The 23,421-nt window shown below is 39.7% G+C and overlaps 1 protein-coding gene across 7 annotated transcripts in view; it reads left to right on the forward strand.

Annotated features, from left to right (window-relative positions):
- The window catches only part of STPG2 (sperm tail PG-rich repeat containing 2), a 677,454-nt gene that overhangs the window by 16,456 nt on the left and 637,577 nt on the right, over window positions 1–23,421 (forward strand). For all 7 annotated transcript variants that reach the window (XR_008891455.1, XM_056567193.1, XM_056567176.1 and 4 more), the window contains exons 4-5: window positions 1,859–2,005; window positions 11,638–11,802. Coding sequence is in view for 6 of the 7 variants with exons in the window: in XM_056567193.1 (XP_056423168.1) it covers window positions 1,859–2,005; window positions 11,638–11,802 (312 nt within the window). In the remaining variant the exon portion in view is untranslated. The remainder of the gene's footprint in view (window positions 1–1,858; window positions 2,006–11,637; window positions 11,803–23,421) is intronic.

A 23,421-nucleotide genomic window follows, 5' to 3' on the forward strand; every position in this document is an offset into this window, starting at 1 on the left:
ATGAGCTGCGTCCTTAAAGGGGTACGCCGGTGAAAACCTTTTTTCTTTTAAATCAACTGGTGGCAGAAAGTTAAATATATTTGTAAATTACTTCTATTAAAAAATCTTAATCCTTCCAGTACTTATTAGCTGCTGAATGCTACAGAGGAAATTCCTTTCTTTTTGGAACACTGATGACATCACGAGCACAGTGCTCTCTGCTGACATCTCTGTCCATTTTAGCAACCATGCATAGCAGATGCATAGCAGATGTATGCTAAGGGCAGCATGGTGGCTCAGTGGTTAGCACTGCTGCCTTGCTGTGCTGGGGACTTGGGTTCAAATCCCTCTAAGGAAAACAATAAATAAAGCATTATTATTATTATAATAATGTCAGCAGAGAGAACTGTGCTCGTGATGTCATCAGAGAGCATTTAAAAAAGAAAATAATTTCCTCTGTAGTATTAAGCAGCTAATAAGTACAGGAAGGATTAAGATTTTTAATAGAAGTAATTTACAAATATGTTTAACTTTCTGCCACCAGTTGATTTAAAAGATAAAAGGTTTTCACCGGAGTACCCCTTTAAGGGGTTAAAGATGGTTGTTTTTTAAATGAGAAAAATTGTTGCATAATAAAGTAATAAGATTTAATTTACAAAAAACTGTGTCTCCTCCATCCTCCTCCACTCCCCTCCATTGAGTTCCATAGCCAACTTTAACTAGATCTTTTAGTGAAGCTGAAAGTTGATATCCACTCTGCTGTACTGGTAGAAGGAAGCATTCTTCTCTGATAATAATAGACCCAAACATTCTAATATTCACTTATTTGCCTGTTGAGTTATGGAAAGTTGTTTAGAATCGGAGGTACACAACAAATGAAAAAAGTCCGCTCAGAAACTCCGTTACAACAGATTCCCATTGATTTAAAATGAATCATTTTGCACCGTGCACACAGCAGAATTTGGGAAACATCTGCAGTGGATATTCAATTTCCGGACTCGGCAGAAAGAATGAACATGTCTATGGAGGTGGCACACTTCCGAATGGTCCTAGCGTCGGCTTTTTTTGCCGGCGCCTGCCGGCTGTGGGATGTCTGGCCGGAACTTTTCTGGCCAGAAATTCTGCCGTGTAAGTGTGGCCTTACAATCTGGCTGCAAAAAGAAAATAAATCATGGCAGGGTCGATTTTTCAGTACTTTGTCATTTTTGGTTATTGTATATAACATATATTAGTGCAACAATTTAGAACTGGGACCCCCTACTAGACATTAATGTCTGATAGCCTCATAGTGTACATATTGTAAAATAGCTGAATTTATGAGTAACCTGTTGCAGGATTTGGGGTTCAGAGCTGTGGGGTGTTATGGGTAGGTCTGGGGTTGTAATTGTTACAATACACTGGCCACATACAGTATTGCAGGTAATTTAATGATAGTATATTATAATTTAATGTTTGCTTCGATTTCAGAAGTAAAATTGTAACTTGTGATTTCTATAATTTTCTGGTAGGAATATGCACATTTTCCAGGCTAATGCAACATTTCAGTTTTCTGCTCTAGTATATATAGCCCAATTATATTTTTTTATTACATCCACTTTTTAAGAAGGAAAAATATTTACATTTATAGTGTTGTGCAACCTCGTCACATTTACAAATGAGACAATTAGGCTGCTAGCAAGTTCTTTAAAAGTGCTCTGTGTTCTTATACTGAATATATTATACTGAATAGCATATTTATTTTAACAATTACAAGCTTGGTTGCAGCTTGCTATTAACCATCTTGTTTTGTTTGGATGCCTCTGTGCAGCTGTTCCAGCTGGCATGTGGTGTTTTGTTATTCTTGTGTTACACTACAACAACCATGGGTAATATTTTTCAGGAAAAGGTAAAAGGAGGACAAACTATCCAGAACAAAGAAAAGCGTTTTCAAGAGTCTGTCTCCTCTACGCCTGGACCTGGTGCATATGATCCGCAGCTTGGAATGGATATAGATGGAACAAAGAGGTCCTCTCCAAAACCCCAAAAAGTACTTTCTATTCTTATTACTACTGATGGGTGGGGGGCTGGTTATAAAAAAAAAGGTGATGGGATACCATAGGATCTGTTTATAATGATGTTTTTCCCTTTCTATCAGGAATCTTATATTCAATGCAAATCTCTTAAGTGGCGACAGACAGAAAAATAAGGTTATCAAAGATCCATGTAGTTAAAACCAACATATAAAATATAAAATAACATACAAATAGTGTCAAAACCCTGACGAGGCAGCACAAAGGCCATACATTTTTCGTAGAAGTACAAAAGTCACATATACATTTACCATTAAAGGACACGTTCCCATACACAAGTAGAAACACTGCAGCTTATTGAGAGTGATAGAAATAACCAGAAAGAAGAGTAAAAGAGAGTTAAGGGGGTATTCCAGGCAAAACCTTTTTTTTATATATATCAACTGGCTCCGGAAAGTTAAACAGATTTGTAAATTACTTCTATTAAAAAATCTTAATTGTTCCAATAGTTATTAGCTTCTGAAGTTTTCTGTCTAACTGCTCAATGATGATGTCACGTCCCGGGAGCTGTGCATGATGGGAGAATATCCCCATAGGAACTGCACAGCTCCCCGGAAGTGAGTCATCAGAAAGCAGTTAGGCAGAAAATAACAACTCAACTTCAGAAGCTAATAACTATTGGAAGGATTAAGATTTTTTTTATAGAAGTAATTTACAAATCTGTTAAACTTTCCGGAGCCAGTTGATATATAAAAAAAAGTTTTGGCCTGGAATACCCCTTTAAGCAAGAAAAAGTAAGAGTGAAAAAAAGGAAGGGGAAGGGGAGGGGAAGGGAAGGAATATACACTATACCAACTCAGCAGATAAACTCTGTGTCCCTATAAGGTCAGTCACTGCCGCCACCCTACTTTTATGGTTCAAGTTCTCCACAAACTCCACCCCGGGGAGGGGCCATGGTAGTCTCCCAGTGCTTGGAAGTAAGAGCCCTGGCAGCACTCAAGAAGTGTCATAACAGACCCTTCTTAGCCTGAGAAATAGACCATGAAAAAGGGACAGTTACGCAGTATCTGGCAAAGAAGAAATGGAATCTAAACAAACATTGTTTTACATGCCAAATACAGATAGATGTCCAAAAAGGGTATATTATTATTAAGGGGCAACCCTACCATGTATGTAAGTATTAGCATAAGCTTATACTTGAACCCAGGAGCTGTAGGACACATCTCATGAACTCGTACAAGACATCTTTACCAGCATTAAAGCAGCTTAAAGCGTACCTATCATCATCCCCAAATAATAAAAAACTGTTAAGTGTTACTCAGTTTCTCACCCTCATCATGTACATCTACGTTTTATGTGCTTAGCCCCTATATTTCTAATAAACACAGCTTAGATCAGTTGCAGTCCATACTCATCTTCTCACAGGCAGGGGGCATGTCTTTCTCCTGCCCTCACTCTACATGACTGAACTTCCTCCCACACTGGGTGTCACTGAGCTGTGAGCCAATCACTGCAGGCTGCTCTGTAACCCTTTCCTCTCTGGATCTCCTCATCCTCTGCTCCTCTTACATATTGCATGACTAGCTGGGATTTATAGTCTCCTACACACAATATCTTATGCAATATGAAAGGGGAGCAGAGGAATATATATATATATATATATAAATAATGCAGTGCACGACTGGCTGTGATTTGTAGTTTTCTACAATAATATCTTATGCAGCATGAAAGAGAAGCAGAGGATAATATATATATATATATATATATATATATATATATATATATACAGTGCAAGACTGGCTGGGATTTGTAGTCCCCAACACACATTATTTTATGCAATATAATAGAGGAGCAGATGATTTTATACATTATCCTCTGCTCCTCTTTCATATTGAATAATGAGACTACAAATCCCAGCCAGTGATGCATTGCATGAGATATATATATGTATATAGAAACCAAATATAGGCGCAGCACTCCAACAAATAGGTGATTTAATGTCTCATGTCAGCATTACAACGTTTCAACTCCTCCTGGAGCCATTTTCAAGCATGCTTGAAAATGGCTCCAGGAGGAGTTGAAACGTTGTAATGCTGACATGAGACACTAAATCACCTTTTTGTTGGAGTGCTGCGCCTATATTTGGTTTCTATCTTGGATGGACTTTGGTCTAGTCTAGTGAGATGCTGGCACCATTTCTTTGGACTGGATAAGTAGTGCTGCTTTAACTTTGGGACTGTATATATATATATATATATATATATATATATATATATATACAAAAAAAGAGGATTGCAGCAGCACACATTGGTCAAAAAAATTGAGGCTCTTAGCGCACTTTTTGATCAAAACGTGTCCCCCATCCACCACGGGGAGGTGGCCTCATTTAGGATGGGAACCTAGCACAAATTCTGAGCCTAACACTCAACTATCCACTCACCTCTGCTGGGCATATAGCCTCTGACTGGGTGACATGCTGGATCCATTTAAAACTCCACCTGTGAGAAAGGGGGAGGGGTGCACAGCTAAACAGGGTGCCATTACCCCCTGAATTGTACACACAAGAAAAAAGAAAGATAGCCGGCACAACAGCCTAATACACGGGTGCACACTGCCATGGCATCAGAGTATACAAAAAAAGAGGATTGCAGCAGCACACATTGGTAAAAAAAATTGAGGCTCTTAGCGCACTTTTTGATCAAAACGTGTCCCCCATCCACCACGGGGAGGTGGCCTCATTTAGGATGGGAACCTAGCACAAATTCTGAGCCTAACACTCAACTATCCACTCACCTCTGCTGGGCATATAGCCTCTGACTGGGTGACATGCTGGATCCATTTAAAACTCCACCTGTGAGAAAGGGGGAGGGGTGCACAGCTAAACAGGGTGCCATTACCCCCTGAATTGTACACACAAGAAAAAAGAAAGATAGCCGGCACAACAGCCTAATACACGGGTGCACACTGCCATGGCATCAGAGTATACAAAAAAAAGAGGATTGCAGCAGCACACATTGGTCAAAAAAATTGAGGCTCTTAGCGCCTCAATTTTTTTGACCAATGTGTGCTGCGGCAATCCTCTTTTTTTGTGTGTATAGTGTGTATAGTGTGTATGTATATATATATATATATATATCCTCTGCTCCTCCTACATAATGAATGACTAGCTGGGATTTATAGTCTCCTACACACAATATCTTATGCAAAATGAAAGGGGAGCAGAGAATAATACATATAAAATGCAATGCACAACTGGCTGGGATTTGTAGTCTCATTATGCAGTATAAAAGAGGAGCAGAGAATAATATATATAATCCTCTGCTCCTCTTTCATATTGCATAATGAGACTACAAATCTCAGCCAGTCGTGTACTCTGACTGGGATAGAGCTATAGCGCCAGGCAGTACCTGTGATGGATGGACGAGCAGCTGCAATGCGGCGTGCAAATAAATGACTCCCTCTGCTTCTACTTGTGCTGAGTGACAGGCCAGGAGCGTGCACAGAGCTTTCTAAAGCCCGCCCTCACTTCCTGTATTCCGCCAGGCCAGAGTGTTGCCACCGTCGGTTTTTACATAATGACGGGCAGAGATCAGCATGGGACTCTTTTGTGAGGACCCTTAGTGGCCAGTTTTATACAGGAGATTTTTCAGTTAAATCAATGGAAAAAATAAATGAATGTATTTACAAATAATCATATTTTATAGTGCTCTATTGGATTTAACAAAAAAAAACATTTTGTGATAGTTGCCATTTAAAATTGCGTTCCTAACTCCTGCAAAAAAATAGATTAAAGGGGTATTCCAGGAATTTTATTTTATTTTACTATGCTACAGGGGCTGTAAAGTTAGTGTAGTTCATAATATAGTGTCTGTACCTGTGTGTGATAGTTTTCTCACAATTCTTCTGTGATTTTCACTCCAATATTTATTTTTACCAGCATACAAAATGACTGTTGTCTCAGATTTTTCCCAGGTTGCAATGCGGCCGAGACCTGACTCACTAGTCAGCTGATGACAGCGAGCCTGTCTGCTTCAATGGGTGGAGCGATCGCTTGGTGGTAGAGAGATCAATCTGCAACTAATGCAACAGCTGTAGGCACCCTGATTGAAAACCACAGGTCTTTGAATGGATGAAGCTCATTTATGTTTCAATGGGTGGGGTGGCTGATGTGTGGGAGGGAGGAAAATGGAATTATGGGATTTGTAGGTAAAGAAGAAAACTCGAGGAAATACCAGTTCACAAAAAGCTAGCCACAGTATTATGGTAATCTTACAACATAGCCATTTAGCCCCAAGACAAGCCCAAATCCTTCCTAATCATGTCCATTACTGTCTGCCAGGTACGTACTAAAATCACCTTATGGTGGATAACCCCTTTAAGCATAAACATGTTGTAAATTTTCTTGAAAATAAATGTCTCAGTTCAGTTCAGTGTGGTGATACACTGCAGGCTATTAAGTGATTATAGGTCTCTGACTAGGGTTGATACCCAGGATAGTATTTCACTTATGTGAATCACATCACACTGGACCCCTTCTTTTAACTTGTGTGACTCACATTTAATACCTTACCTTAGCATATAATGAATGTGAAGTTTTAGGGGTAAAGTTTATTAATAAGGGGAATTTTCTAACCTCGGGCTTTTGCACATGGTCTGGTAATTTTTTATAGCTTGACCTAACCCACTCTTTTTATATTTGGTATTTGGTGTATGTTTAGGTGAGTGTTGTACCCCAATGAGGGTTTGAAAAATCTTTTCACTCAATAGGTATGCTTTAAATTTACTACATCTGCATGTGCAGGGGTATTTGAGTGGGCATGGTCTCAAGGGTGATGTAGTTTAAGTGAAACTATGTTAAAAAGAAAGCCTCGAAATATCGAAACATAGTGAGAATTTACACTTGCTTATAGCAGGCATTTATTTGATTATCTGACTTTCAGACAGTCTAAATGCACCGAATTTATGAAGCAGTCTGTCCCTTATAATTTTGTGCAAATCACTCCAACTATCTCCTTTACTATCCTATGGTGTGTTGTTGTATCCTTTGAGATTTTAAGACCTGTATAGGGGAGCTTCAGTACCCAAGAACTGTAAGTTTATTTTCTTGACATTTCTGCCTACAAACAAGCGATTACAACGAGAAGTAAATCAGAAAAATGGTGTTGTATGTAAGAACCCATGTTGTAGCAGTTATTCTATTTCTGCTTGATGGCAATAAAGAAATAATATTGCTTGCTGCAATATTTGTTTGCACATTCATTATCTTTAAAAACATTAGCTAAGGATGTCTTTAGACACAATGTTTAGAAGCCAGTCTGCCATGCTTTAATACTTAGCATTAAATCATTTGGTAGAAAAAGACGCCTGGGCGTATCTGAGCTCCTATATTAATAATGTAAATATTGGTTACAATTATTGGATTCTCGTTAACTAATTATAATATTGTACATTCTTGGCAAGAGCTGGTGTAGTTTCATTCTGGCTAACATTAATCAGTTGATTTCATTATGGCTAACATTATTCATCTTATTTGTCAGATGGTAATGCTTAGCTTTAAACTATATTAACATAGCTGTTCCATTGTATTCTACCCTGGCTTCAATTGTTGTATCAAATCAGGTGGATGTCCAAATAAGTATCTGTGTTACTATATATCTGTGTTGGTTCCAGGACCCTGTTCCAGCAAGAAGCTCCTGCTTCTTTGCTGCACCCCTGCTGGTTTAGGCCATAGTTTTGCTATCCTATTTGCACAGCAGCGTCCTGTTTTTAAAGGGGTTATCCACCATAAGGTGATTTTAGTACGTACCTGGCAGGCAGTAATGGACATGCTTAGGAAGGATCTGCACTTGTCATGGGGCTAAATGGCTATGTTGTGAGATTACCTTAATACTGTGGCTAGCTTTTTGTGAACTGGTATTTCCTGTTTCAGTTTACTTTTTTGACTACAAATCTCATAATTCCATTTTCCTCCCTCCCACACATCAGCCACCCCACCTATTGAAACGTAAATGAGCTGCATCCATTCAAAAGACTTGTGGTTTCCAATCAGGGTGCCTACAGCTGTTGCATTAGTTGCAGATTGATCTCTTTCCCACCAAGCGATCGCTCCACCCATTGAAGCAGACAGGCTCCCTGTCATCAGTTGACTAGTGAGTCAGGTCTCGGCCGCATTGCAACCTGGGAAAAATCTGAGACAACAGTCATTTTGTATGCTGTTAAAAATAAATATTGGGGTGAAAATCACAAAAGAATTGTGAGAAAACCGTCACACACAGGTACAGACACTATATTATGAACTACACTAACTTTACAGCCCCTGTAGCATAGTCAAATAAAAAAAAAATCCTGCAATACACCTTTAAGGCAACCAGCATCCACATGATAATGACAGGCTTGGCTGTCTATATAAAGTGGAAGTGCCCTCTCATGTTTGCTTGTCCTTATTCTTGTTTGTATTTGATTTTTGTGTTTGACTCACATCCTGACATTTGCCTTTTTTCCAACTACACTCCTGCCCTGTCCTCCAGATTGTTTGGTACCTGTTGCTCTACTCCTGTCACAGTCTACCTTCCTGAATAAACTACTATGTCATCCTCTGGCCTGGTCTTCTGGTGATGACCTCTGGGCCTATTCCCGACGATACTACTGCTAGATCTGTGCTCTCTTCCATATCTAGGATAATCCACATTTCTGATACATAATAATAATAGTCCATGGTGTAAAGTAACCATATAAAGTGCCCGTATTGTCTGGGATACTGGAAACCAGTTTTTCTCAAAGTCCTAGAGGGCACTTATGTAGGGCCCTGAACTTTTCCTCTGGATACCATCTTCAGAGTAAACGCCTTATGGAAATGATCTATAAGGTCCTTAACCCCTTCCTGACCCATGACATACATGTATGTCATGACCGGGAAGGTTTTCCCGACCTATGAAGTACATGTACGTCATGCAGATACTGGCCGCTACTCGCGGCATTCCGCAGCGCCAGCCATCTTGCCTCGGGACCTAGGGGGGTTTCCTCCCCCCCCCCCCGGCCCCTCACAGCGATCGCTATGACTAGCTGATGGAAGCGTTTCACACAAAAAAAACCTGAGCAGCGTAGTTTGTGTGTCCCGATCACAGGCATCGGGACACACACACTGCTCTGCTAGGAGACCCCAGTGACCCTTACCTGTCCCCCCTTCTCCTGGTGTCCCTTACCCGTCCTGAGCTGCCGACGCTGTGCCCGCCGGCGTGCTTTAGTTTCACTTTCACTTTCACTTTTTTTCTTTTTGTGTGTAAAGGAGATGTTTTGTTGTACAACAGCTCCCCCTAGTGTCCTAAACCTGTTACTGCATTTTTTGTGCACTAGACACTAGGGAGGAGCTGGTGTACAGAAGTAAAAATAAATAAAATAAATAAATAAATATATATACACACACACACACACACACACACACGTATATATACATATATCTATACATGTATATATACATGTATATATATATATATATATATATATGATATATATGTGTATATATATATATATATATACATATATATTCAAAATGTTATTTTTCCCCCCAAAAAATTTGATTTTAAACTTTTGTAGAAAATTTTAAAAAATGCTCATAATAATATAAGCCTTCTAATGTCGTAAAAAAGGAAAAAGAATGTTTAACAAATGATTCCATCATAAAGTAGACATGTTGTGGATGTGAATTAATAACTAAATTTATTTGGCATGACTATTTCTCTTACAAGTAGAGAGTTTCAAACATACAGAAAATAAAAGTTTTTTCCAATTTTTCACAATATTTTAGAGTTATTCACAAAAATTGCTTCATGTATCAACAAAAATTTACCGCTAATATAAAGTACAATATGTCTAAAAAAAACAGAGGTTTACAAAAATTTTGAGGCTATAAATCGTCAAAATGTACATGTTTGGTACCTGTTACTCTACACCTGTCACAGTCTCCCTTCCTGAATAAACTACTATGCCATCCTCTGGCCTGTTGCATCCCTGACCGGTCTTCTCGTGATGACCTCTGGCCCTATCTTGAGGACACTACTGCTGTATCAGTGCTCTCTTCCCTATATTGGATAATCCACATTTCTGATACATAATATCAATAGTCCATCATGTAAAGTAACATTGTGGGCCCATGCTCACTGCATAATATCCGTCTTGAGAAATTCCCAGTGTACAATTTTTTTTGTGCAGCAGCCACCACCGTAGGAAATCGGCGCTATTAACGCACAGACATAACTGCAAAGCAGAGTCCAGAACTGGAAGTTCTACTGTGTGCACAGTGTTGCAGAATCCCCTTAAAAACAATGGGATGCTGCTGCAGCCCACATAATAAACCCACAACAGGCATATTAAACCCTTTTATCTCTTGATTTAATGTGATCCTTACTTGCTGTTTTGTGAGGTTTCTTTCCAGCTCTTTCAAATCCTCTTAGTTTTATCCTGAAGCTCTGATACTTGTCATCAACCCCAATTGTATCCTTGCTTTCACCAGTCTGTTTACCATTTTTCATGACCTCTGCAGCTAGATGTAATCCTGAGCTCATTTATCTTTGTTGTCTGGTCATTCAGTTAGCACCTTTCATGCATTTAATTTGGCTCTTTTTAAGCCACTTCCTTTGCCAACTGAGCCCTAGATGCAGCGATGCCGCGGCGATCTGATCATCCAGAATGGCAGACGGAGGTCCCCTCACCTGCCTCCGCTGCCTTCCACGGGTCTTCTGCTCTGGTCTGCGATCGAGCAGACCAGAGCAGAAGATTACCGATAATACTGATCAGTGTTATGCCCTATGCATAGCACTGAACAGTATTAGCAATCGAATGATTGCTATAAATAGTCCCCTATGGGGACTATGAAAGTGTAAAAATAAAAGTAAAAAATAAAGTAAAAACAATTTGAAAAATCCCCTCCTCCAATTAAAACATAATTGTCCCAAAATTTTCCCTATTTCACCCCCAAAAAGTTTAAAAAAATATATTTTATATACATATTTGATATCGCCATGTCCGTAAATATCCCAACTATTAGCATTTCTCCTGCGGTGTTGCTATCAGTGTGTGAAGAGTGGGAGAAGAGGGTTGCATTGACAATTCAACACAATGGAGAGCACATTGAACACATTTTATAAGTGGTCAGAAACTTGTAAATAACTCATGAAAGAATAAAGTTACGTTAAAACCAAGCACATCATTGCTTTTCTTGTGAAATTCCCAATAAGTTAGATGTGTCACATGACCCTCTTCCTATTGAAAAAACAAAAGTTGGATTCAAAATGGCCGACTTCAAAATGGCCACCATGGTCACCACCCATCTTGAAAAGTTTTCCCCCTCACGTATACTAATGTGCCACAAACAGTAAGTTAATATCACCAACCATTCCCATTTTATTAAGGTGTATCCATATAAATGGCCCACCCTGTACATTGTTTCTGACTTTAGAAATAACTTATTATAACTGTTTCTAAGTTTATAATAACATTTTGCATGTCATGTTGAAATTAACATGCTTTGAAAGTGTAGTCTGCAATTGTTGCCTGTACATTGTTGATTGTAGCCTTGAGATTATTATTGGTAAAGAAAACTAAATTCATTTTAGTGTTAATAAAAAGTTAACACTTGTCATTACCCACACAGAGAGCAAAAAGCAATGTTAAAAAGCTTCCAAATGCCAGTGCTCCATCCATTCCAACGCCTGGACAAGCCTTTGGCTATGAAGAAATTGCAGATGGTTCCCTTGTCAGACAAAATCCAGCTGCCATGGACAATACATTGGGGCCTGCCTTCTACCATCCTACAAATGTAAGTAGATATCATTGATAACTTGGTATGACCTGTCAGGTAATGTTTGGGAAAAAAGATAGTAAGTACAGTTTTTGAATCATCTATGAAAATGAATGTGTTTTTTTTTTTCCCATATTGCTGTTATATCTTTCTATAAAGCCAAGTATCACACTGTATCTATGGCAATTCTGTGGAGAGACGTTGCACACGCAAGGCGGTCCAGTTTCTGAGGGAAAGGTAAGATGCCCAGTGTATTATGTGCAGGAGCCCTTTCCTAATGAAAAGGACTCATGCACATAACTCGCTAAGCATGTGCAGCCTCTCTCTGTGGCAAATTTGAAGACAGAATCGGAGAGCAACACTGGACTTGCTCTTTAAGTAGTATTATTGAATAAGTAGTATGGCCTTAAAGGGGTATTGCAGAGAATATTTTTTGTCTAACTATATTTAGGATGCAGTTAAATAGAAAAATAAACCTATACTTACCCTCCTTCCTGCCCACCTGCTGCCTCTGTGTTGGTGCCCACTCCAAAGCACTTTGTGTTGATTCTTGTGTGATATACTGTGGATAGATCTAGTTTTATTTCATTGTGCAAAATATCTTTGTGTGATGCGATAAAGATATTTAGATTTTTTCATTTTTTATCACATAAGAGGCCCTATGTTTATTTTTACACCTAACATTCATCTTGATCATAAAGTAGTAATTGTATGACCTCCCTGTCTGCACAGTTTTGCTTAGCTATGATACACACTGTATTAACAACCTGACATTATTGGCAAAAACATACTTTTATTGTATGCTGTACTTTCTAAACTCCCTTGAGATGTTTTCTCTAGTGCTGTATGATAATGACTCCAGATCCATGGAGATTCCTGTTTCAGAAGTAAATCCATGCATTAATCAATGTATAATTCCATCTATTTATGACAGAAATCTCATTTGCATTGTCAGAGAATCTTATCAAGCACAACATGGAAATGATAATGGTGGTAATAGTTTCCTGACCTAATTTTCTTATATTGCATTTAAACTAGAATAAATATATTGAGCTTGTGTAGTTCATTAGCAATGATTTTAATATGTCAAGTATAAATGAACAATTGCCTGACAAGATATTGAAGGAGACTGGAAAAGACAAGCACATTAAACTTAGTTGCTAGGTTGTTTAAAGATAGTAGTACTATATCAATACAATACAATTAGTGCTATAGTAGTGCTTGACATGTTTGATTTATTCTAAGTTTAATTTCTAGCATGTTTTGGTTTAATAATCACAGGTACTTTGCTTTCAAAGCGAAGGATGAAAGCTGGGCCTATACTTGTGCATATGTACATACAGCGCCTTGCAAAAGTATTCACCCTCCTTGACTTTTTTTCGTATTTTGGTGCCTCACAACCTGGAATTAACATGGATTGTTCGAGGATTTAGATAATTTAATTTACAGAACATACCCACAACTGTTTGGGTTCGTGGCTTTGGGGTAGAATTAGATTTGCTTCAAAGGTTATGCAACCAGTTAAATATCTGTAGACCATGCATCTGAGGTCATCAATGGCTGAGACACAAGATGGCTGCCACCGTGTGGTCTAGTGAATACAATATATATTCACAAAGGCCAGGTACATTAGACACTTAACTAAGCAGTATTACTGGAGACCAAATGCACCCATAAACACCCCACAGACCAAGGTATTTATGAGGAATTTTGGAAGAGTTATATCCCAATATCCAATGCACAAATTAACAATACACACCCAAATATTGGCAGAAATAAAGATGTTTAATAAACGATTAACTAAACATGTAAACATGTTCTAACCACGGGAAAAGGTAGTTAGAAGACTTAAAACTGCAGTGTAAGTAACACATGTTCAACAATCATAGCAGAAACATTATCTGTTGGCTATTTGGGTGGATTTTCCTTTAAAGATACAACTATCATAAATGAAACACACGAAAGAATATACTTAGCTTCGGGGAACCTTTAAGGCAAGTATGAGCAACAAAGACAGGCATGGAGAAGTAGCTGCAGTCCTTTGTCTCAAGATCAGGCCCGAACAGGAAGTTGAAAGGGAGTTGGTGTAACACTCACGTTTCAGAAGACAGGAACTCTGGTGGATGTGGATCCACTGGACCTGTGTGGCAGATGACTCGGACCCTACTAGGGAGCAGAGTCTAAGGTGCCGCTGGTTTTCACCAGAGCCCGCCGCAAAGCGCAGACTGGCTGCGGCAGGCGGCACCCAGGTCGCTACTCCTGGCACGGCACGACCACACAGGAGGCTGAGGAGATGCGAGGCACAGGAGGGATAAGGCAGCTCGTAGTCGGGATAGCAGAAGGTCAGGGCAGGCGGCACAGTAGCGTAGTCAAGACGTAGCAGGAGTTCAGTATGCAGGCGGCAGAGGAGCAAGGTCAAAGTCACAAAGCAAGAGATCAGATACACGGCAAGGCAATACTGAGGAATGCTTTCTCTATGGCACAAGGCAACAAAGATCCGTCAGGGGAGTGGGGAGGGTGGAGGAATTTATAAATGAGCCACAGGTGAATTACACTAATGAGCATACTGGCCCTTTAAATCTTAAAGCTCCTGCACATGCGCCCTAGGGGACGGAGACACGTGCGCCGGAGCAGAGAGGTGCGTCCCACGATGCGAGTCCCAGCCCCATCGGCAACAGCAGGTAAGGTAACCATGCGCTCATGGCCAGCGTGTGCGTCCCGGGAAGAAAGAGAGCCTTTGGTCTCTTTTAATGGGTTTTTATTGTGTTATCTCTGCCCCCTTTTCCAGCCCACCTGTGGGTTGGCTTTGTTTACAAAAACACCTATAGGTCCCTGTAAACTAGCCTGAGAGACCCCTCCAGGTAAGAGACTCCATCCTTCCTTTGTCTAACTAACTCCATGTGGCTTTCTGGTACAGGATCACAAAATAGACATAACATTCCACCTCTTGGTCCTATACCACAAAACCACATTAGAGTTGCTTGCTGGATCGTACTCCACTAAGCTCAGTATTCATAAGTCTATTAAATATACAACAGGTAGCCCTAGATTCTTGCTGTCAGCTTACATAGATCATGGTTTATGTCACCCTCATTGTTTACTATGTAGCTGTAGCACTTCTTATCCACAGACTCTACTGTTGGCAGTAAAGGGATAGTCTAGGGCTTAGGCATCCTCATTTGTAGGTTCTCTTGAGACAGTTTATTTAAAGTATCCTTTGTGGTGTCCAAAGCATTTTCCAAAATGTGTTGGAGGGTATCCTTTGGTTCTGAGTTCTCCTGTCTCACAATGTCATCCAAACCCAGTCTTGACGACTTGGTCCTTGTCATCTTCCAACCACGGGATGCTGAGGAATGGGTAGCCTTCTTCACTCCATTAGAAGCGTTGGTCATCTGGTCATCTCTTTGTGGTGAGCTTGGATTCTTATGGATGATTGGAGGTCCATGGGTTGAGCGGGGATACACTGCCAGTAATCTGTTAAATGGAAAATAAACAATCCCTTTACAATTTTAGTATCACCAGGCCCATCAGAGATCATCTATCTCCCTTCTGCTTGTGCTGATCAGTGGACCTTGGTAAAACCCACACCCTATACACAGTTGAACCCCACTCTGCATATCCATACTCACTTTCCCAGCATTATTCCAACCATTGCTAACTAATTTGTGAACGCGAGTGTTACCTCAGTCACTCTAGGCATATTGCCTTCGAGTGGAAGGACTAGCTATTGCTTAACCTCCCTCACCTCTTGAAAAATCAAAGTGGTTAGTTAGTGTATTACTAATTTGTTTTCCCCACTAAATTGGAGAGGCTCCTGTAAATGTCAACCTACACTAACAAAAGTTTTATCATTTACATGTAAGCCTATGTTTTGGCTCTAGTAGCCAGAAAAGAAAGTTTAGCTGCATACAGTCAGTATCTTATGTGCCTCCATTTTTCCTGAACAACCAAACAAGTGAAACATTATTTACAGGCAAAAGGAAGGTGGCAATGTTTTACTCTTTGTCGATCTCCCTTCCCCCCTTTGCTACAAGTGCAGATACCTAAGTATCGACCTTTACTGGAATAGCTTGGGTTACTTTTGCTTGACCAACAGGGGGCATGGAAGTTTCTGACGGTTTTTGGAAAAGTATTGCTACTTGTGCACATAACTCCTTCAGCTTACCTTGAACCTGTTGGAGGAACATGTTTTTTGTAATGTCATCTTTCATAGGACCAATTTAGATTTTGGAAGCTGAGAGGTTTCTCTGGAAAATGTTGCTTGGAGGAATAATGTATATTTCCTTTCCCAGTCACTCTGGCTTCAGCCTGGTTTCCTCTGCTTGAAAATATGGCCACTGTGACGTAGTACCTTTAGCTGAACAGTATTTAATTTGAGTTTTTTTTTACCATGTGCTTTACAGTATCTAGCTATGTGGCCTACAATACCACATGCAAAACAAGTCTTTACCCTTTTAGCCGTATTTACTATCTGGGTCTCATCTTTCATAGAAGATCTATACCATTTCACTGTTAGAGACATACTTCTAACAACTCTTAATCTCCTCCAATCCACTTTTTACTTTCCATTGTTGCTATTTGATTTCTGTCCCTTACACAATTCAAAACCAGCACTGGGAACTTTTACAATCTCACTCTATTGTGCCCCCTTATTTGCACCTGATAAAACACAGACCTTTTAAGAGGGTAAATATGTTGTGGACTGTGGCTGTGAATTATGGGAAGAGGCCAGATCTGACACCATTTTGGGGAACTCGCTTTTCATGCCAGTCTCTAATTGTGACCTAGTAGCAATTTCATTCCTCAACTCCTTGACCTCAGCATAAGACTGAGTCAGTTTTATATCAGTATCTATACATTGGTTTTCCCATTCCACTAGCTCTGATTCCAGCATGCGTATATCTCTATCGAGGATACTCTGGGTTTTTGTATGCAACTCTTTCTCAAGTGCCTCATTTCTCTGCATCTCACTTTTTAAGGCAGGTAAAAGAATCAAACCAACTTCTGCCACAGCTCATCTGCTATGGCATTCCATCTGCCCATAGTAGTAGCCCAGTGTGGTACAGCCCTAAATTTTGACCTTCGATCCTCCATCAATGCACTCAACTTCTTCCTAATGAAGCTCATTCTGAACAACAGAATCTCAATCAGGACAATCACACGTGTTTGCAGTGAGCCTTACTATTATATATAGTACCACTAACACATACACAAACAGGTTACACCGGGGTATGTCCTACAAGCACTTGTGTGTATGCCCTCTCACACTAGAGAATACAGTGTAGAGTTACAGCTCACACAACTTAGGTTACAATCACAATCTAGAATCACAATCTAGCAACACATGTACAACAGGCAACTTTCGATATGCTTTACAATCTGTGTATAATAACTATCATGTATGCAATAAAACCAACCATTACCTAGAAAAGCAATGCTATTGATTACCAGTGACGAATCACGAATACAATACAAGTTACCCTTAAACAAGGAACACAAAAGCAACAGTCTTATATCCTGTGTGAACAGTATTAGAAGTGCTACTACTGATAATCTTTGACACACCCAGAAATATGTTGTACTACTACAGGACCCTGAATTATATTTAATGTTCCCTCTTATCACACCTTACTTATTCAAAGATATGTGTTATTAATTAGAGATCATTGCCAATATCCAACATACAAAAAGCCCCTTGAAGACTACTAACTTAAATATCAGAAAAATATTCCTTAATATAAAAGTTTCATAAATTAATTAAAATTGTTAGGAAAATTTGTTAATTTGGTCAATTGGTTATTAATATTCACAACTCCTGCAAAATCCCATCCTCATGGCCATTTGTGGTTCTTGGCTTGGGGTAAGCCATGTGCCTCAGGGGTTAACAAAATGTCTGCCAAACACCTGGTGCATGTAGACCCAAAATGTCTGACCAAACCATGTGGTCAGTGAATACAATATATTCACAAAGCCCAGGTACATTAGATACTTTAACTACTGGAGCCTAAATGTATTCATAAGCACCCAAAGCCAACCTATTAATATGAGGAATTATGGCAGAGTTATATCCTAACAGTTAACAAACAATATTGAAAATCACTCAGAATGCAGCAAAAGATAATAATGTTTAATAAGATAATAAACATATTCTAGTTAAACACTTGCAATACTAACTAGACAATTATCTAGGCAGTACTAAGTACATATCACATGATGTCCATAAAGGCAGATCAAGGCTATCCAAGTGATTTCATCTAGACAAATATAAAATGCACAGAAACGATACAGTTTTATACTTAGCATCACAGGATCTTAGATCAAAAATGTAGATGGAAGTTTCAGCTGTTCTGGTGGATGGATCGGCCTTTGGTGACCCATGAGGCCCTGTAAACTTGAGGCCTACATCGAGGAAAATGTTTCAGCCACAGCCAGAGGTGGAAAAGGAAAAAGACCCCCAACAATGACCAGCAAAGTCTTTTATCTAAAAGAAGCCCCTCCCAGATTCCACACCCTCCAGGTTATTCCCTATCCATAAAATACCTCCTAGAAGCAGTCAGGCAGGTCTATAACAAAAGACAGGATGTAACATTGAAATTAACCCTTCCTGTGTTGAAAAGGTGGCATTTAACTCTGTGAAGCTTATGGGCATAAAAACACAAATATAGCAAATAAAATGTATGTCATATTCAAATCCATAACACACAACTTTGAAGATGTTTTTTTATTTATTTGTGATGCAAGCAACAAATAGGACAAAATAACAGAAAAAGTCAATGTGCATAAGTATTAACCTCCCTAAAGTCAATACTTTGTAGAGCCACCTTTTGCGGCAATCACAACTCCAAGTCGCTTTGGATAAGTCTCTATGAGCTTGCCACATCTTATCACTGGGATTTTGCCAATTCCTCCTTGCAAAACTGCTCCAGCTCCCTCAAGCTGGATGGTTTGCGCTTGTGAACAGCAATCTTTAAGTCTGACCACAGATTTTCGATGTAATTGAGATCATTTACATGTTTCTACATGTGTTTGGGGTCATTGTCCTGCTGTAAGGTGAACCTCCATCCTAGCCTCAAATCATGCACAGAGTGGTACAGGTTTTGCTCAAGAATATCCCTGGATTTAGCACCATCCATCTTTCCCTCAACTCTGACCAGTTTCTCAGTCCCGGCTGCTGGTTCTTAGGGTGATGTGATGTGTTGGGTTTGCGCCAGACATAGCGTTTTCTTTTATGGACGAAAAGTTCAATTTTAGTCTCATCAGACCAGAGCACCTTCCTCCATACAGTTTGGGAGTCTCATACATACTCATGCAACTCACAACGTGCCTTTTTGTTTTTAGCTTAAAGTAATGGAATTCTTCTGGCCACTCTGCCATAAAGCCCAACTCTATGGAACGTACTTCTTAATGTCGTCCTATGTACAGATACTCCAGTCTCTAATGTGGAACTCTGCAGCTCCTTCAGGGTTACCATAGGTCTCTTTGCTGCCTCTCTGATTAATGCCCTCCTTGCTCGGTCCGTGAGTTTTGGTGGGTGGCCGTCTCTTGGCAGGTTTGCTGTTTTGCCATGTTCTTTTCAGTTGGTTATGATAGATTTGATGGTGATCCTGGGGATCATGAAAGATTTGGATATTTTTTTTATAACCAACCCTGACTTGTACTTCTCAACAACATTGTCCCTTACTTGTTTGGAGAGTTCCTTGGCCTTCATGGCAGTGTTTGGTTACTGATGCTTCTTGCTTAGGTGTTGCAGCCTCTGGGGCCTTTCAAAAAAAGTGTGTATATGTAATGACAGATCATGCAACACTTAGATTGCGCACAGATGAACATAATTTCACTAATTATATGACTTCTGAAGGTAATTGGTTGCACCAGAGCTTTTTATGGGCTTCCTAACAAAGGGGGTGAATATATACGCACATGCCAATTTTCTGTTTTCTATTTCTAAACAATAGTTTTATTTATATATTTTTCTCATTTCACTTCACCAACTTAGACTATTATGTTCTGATCCATCACATAAAATTCAGATTAACAAAACATTGAACTTATGGCTGTAATGTACTGTACCAAAATAAGAAAAAAGTCAAGGGGGTGAATACTGTATACACTTACATATAGGAGGACCCTGCAGTAGTCTCTTTCCTTTTCCTATTATCTAGCCACAAAGTTAGTACTTGTTCACACACATAATCTATGTATGTGTGTATATGTATATATATATATATATATATATATATATATATATACATACAGAGTGGGCCATTTATATGGTTACACCTTAATAAAATGGGAATGGTTGGTGATATTAACTTCCTGTTTGTGGCACATTGGTATATGTGAGGGGGAAAACTTTTCAAGATGGTAGGTGGCCATCTTGACCATCTTGACCGTCACCATGGTGGCCATTTTGAAGTCGGCCATTTTGAATCCAACTTTTGATTTTTCAATAGGAAGAGGGTCATGTGACACATCAAACTTATTGGGAATTTATTGGGAATAATGAGTTATTTACAAGTTTCTGACCACATGTAAAATGTGTTCAATGTGCTGCCTATTGTGTTGGATTGTTAATGCAACCCTATTTCCCACTCTTCACACACTGATAGCAACACCACAGGAGAAATGTTAGCACAGGCTTCCAGTATCCATAGTTTCAGGTGCTGCACATCTCGTATCTTCACAGCATAGACAATTGCCTTCAGAGGACCCCAAAGATAAAAATCTAAGGGGGTCAGATCGGGAGACCTTGGGGGAAAAATTCAACTGGCCCACGACGACCAATCCACTTTCCAGGAAACTGTTCATCTAGGACTGCTCGGACCTGACACCCATAATGTGGTGGTGCACCATCTTGCTGGAAAAACTCAGGGAACGTGCCAGCTTCAGTGCATAAAGAGGGAAACATCATCATGTAGCAATTTTGCATATCCAGTGGCCTTGAGGTTTCCATTGATGAAGAATGGCCCCACTATCTTTGTACCACATATACCACACCATACCATCAATTTTTGTGTTCCAACAGTCTTGGAGGGATCTATCCAATGTGGGTTAGTGTCAGACCAATAGCGGTGGTTTTGTTTAACTTCACCATTCACATAAAAGTTTGCCTCATCACTGAACAAAATCTTCTGCGTAAACTGAGGGTCCTGTTCCAATTTTTGTTTTGCTCATTCTGCAGCACCTGAAACTACAGATACTGGAAGCCTGTGCTAGCATTTCTCCTGCGGTGTTGCTATCAGTGTGTGAAGAGTGGGAGAAGAGGGTTGCATTGACAATCTAACACAATGGGCAGGACATTGAACATGTTTTATAAGTGGTCAGACACTTGTAAATAACTCATGAAAGAATAACGTTATGTTAAAACCAAGAACATCATTGTTTTTCTTGTGAAATTCCCAATAAGTTTGATGTGTCACATGACCCTCTTCCTATTGAAAAAAACAAAAGTTGGATTCAAAATGGCCGACTTCAAAATGGCCACCATGGTCACCAACCATCTTGAAAAGTTTCCCACTCACATATACTAATATGCCACAAACAGGAAGTTAATATCACCAACCATTCCCATTTTATTAAGGTGTATCCATATAAATGGCCCACCCTGTATATATATACAGTCCTATTAGAAACACATCCAGGAAAATATTAAAGGTATAATGGGGTGCACGCATATCTGGAACCAAAGTCCCCCAGTTCCCAATCACTTGAGAAAGGTGGCGTGAGGTCACCAAAATGTTGTCTTTGTTACATCATGGAATAAACAGTTCACAGTGTTTGCAAGTCCATGGTGTGCTGCATCTATTTGCATTATATATATATATATATATATATATATATATATATATATATATATCATTTTGTTGAAATGAGCTGGCAGCTGCTTTTTAAAGGGGTATTCCTGGCAAAAACTTTTTTCCATATATCAACTGGATCCGGAAAGTTAAACAGTTTTGTAAATTACTTCTATTAAAAAATCTTAATCCTTCCAATAGTTATTAGCTTCTGAAGTTTTCTGTCTAACTGCTCAATGATGATGTCACGTCACGGGAGCTGTGCATGATGGGAGAATATCCCTTGCATGATGGGAGAATATCCCCATAGGAGCTGGACAGCTCCCGGGACGTGAGTCATCAGAAAGCAGTTAGACAGAAAACAGCAACTCAACTTCAGAAGCTAATAACTATTGGAAGGATTAAGATTTTTTAATAGAAGTAATTTACAAATCTGTTTAACTTTCCGGAGCCAGTTGATATATAAAAAAAAAGTTTTTGCCTGGAATACCCCTTTAAGTTCTTTCCACTTCACACACAGGAACGCTCAGCTATACCTTGGCCGGTCTCAACTGCGAATTCTGAGATCCCTGTAGCTACCTCATTTCTCCTACCATTTCTCCTACCTACCTCATTTCTCCTACCTACCTACCATGTGAGGCTTTCCGGTATGACCATGGACAGTTGTGGTTGGACATAACTGATGTTTCCGTTGTCATCCTTTGACAGCAAACTGAACACTATTGCAGTGGCACATATGATAAAACCTAGCATTCCTTCATGTGCAGGGTTCATGTGTAGGTCCTAGTAAATGTATGGAGTTTCTGGCAGCTGAGGTAATATGTATATATTTTCCAGATCAGATTCTGGGGTGGGACTGTATGGTGCTTCCAGTTAGTCAGGAAAGACAGCTCATTTAAGCAATGTAAAGTAAATTGTTTGACTTTGTCAATGAGCAATTGGCCTGAGGGACTTTGAAAGGGTGTGGTTGGGGGGAAAAAGTTACGTACACCACTCCTCTTTAAAGTAAAATATGGCCATTGTGGATGGATATACAGTCATTTATCTGCATACATACAGAGGAGTATGCCCCCTCACATGGCTGCAGCTAATTCTGCAAATATGTGTAAGGCCCTGCTCACACTTAGGGTTGCCACCTCGCCGATATTTCATCGGCCCAGGCGGTATTTTAACCAGCCTGCTGGTATCTTTGTATTAAAAATACCGGCCATGCAATGGCCGGTATTTCTCTGCGCTCCTACTCAGGGCTGTGAGTCAGAGTCGAGGAGTTGGAGTCGGACGAAATTTTGGGTACCTGGAGTCGGAGTTGGCAAACAATGCACCGACTCCGACTCCTACTAAATTTAGATTGGAATAAAAAAAAAAAAAAAAAGCAAGTTTAAATATCCCAATTCACAAAAAGTTATAATTAATGACTTCTCTACTTTAAAAATAAAGACCAATACTTGCAGTGCCTCACGTAACCGCAAAACGAACACGTTAAGTGACCGTGAAGAAGCATGCTTTTCATATGCTTCACTATATGGCACGCAACGCACAATTAGGAGCGGCAATACTTATACTTTTCCATAGTGTTGTGTTCTGCTGTTACAGGGAACCCATGGGTAACCTAGCCTCTCACTGATAATGTTTTTTGCAGGACTAGAGACACTTGTATAAGTGAAGGGAATGGAGGGTCAATAGTTCAAGACTGAAGCTGTAAACCATTGGAAAAACTGCAGCCATTCAGCTAAGGCTATAAAAACTCGATTGTTAGCTTAAAGGGATACTCCACCCCTAGACATCTTATCCTCTGTCCACAGGATAGGGGATAAGATGTCAGATCGCCGGGGACCTGCTGCTGGGG

This window comes from Hyla sarda, chromosome 1 (assembly GCF_029499605.1).
Source record: "Hyla sarda isolate aHylSar1 chromosome 1, aHylSar1.hap1, whole genome shotgun sequence".
In the NCBI taxonomy this organism is placed as follows: Eukaryota; Metazoa; Chordata; class Amphibia; order Anura; family Hylidae; genus Hyla; species Hyla sarda.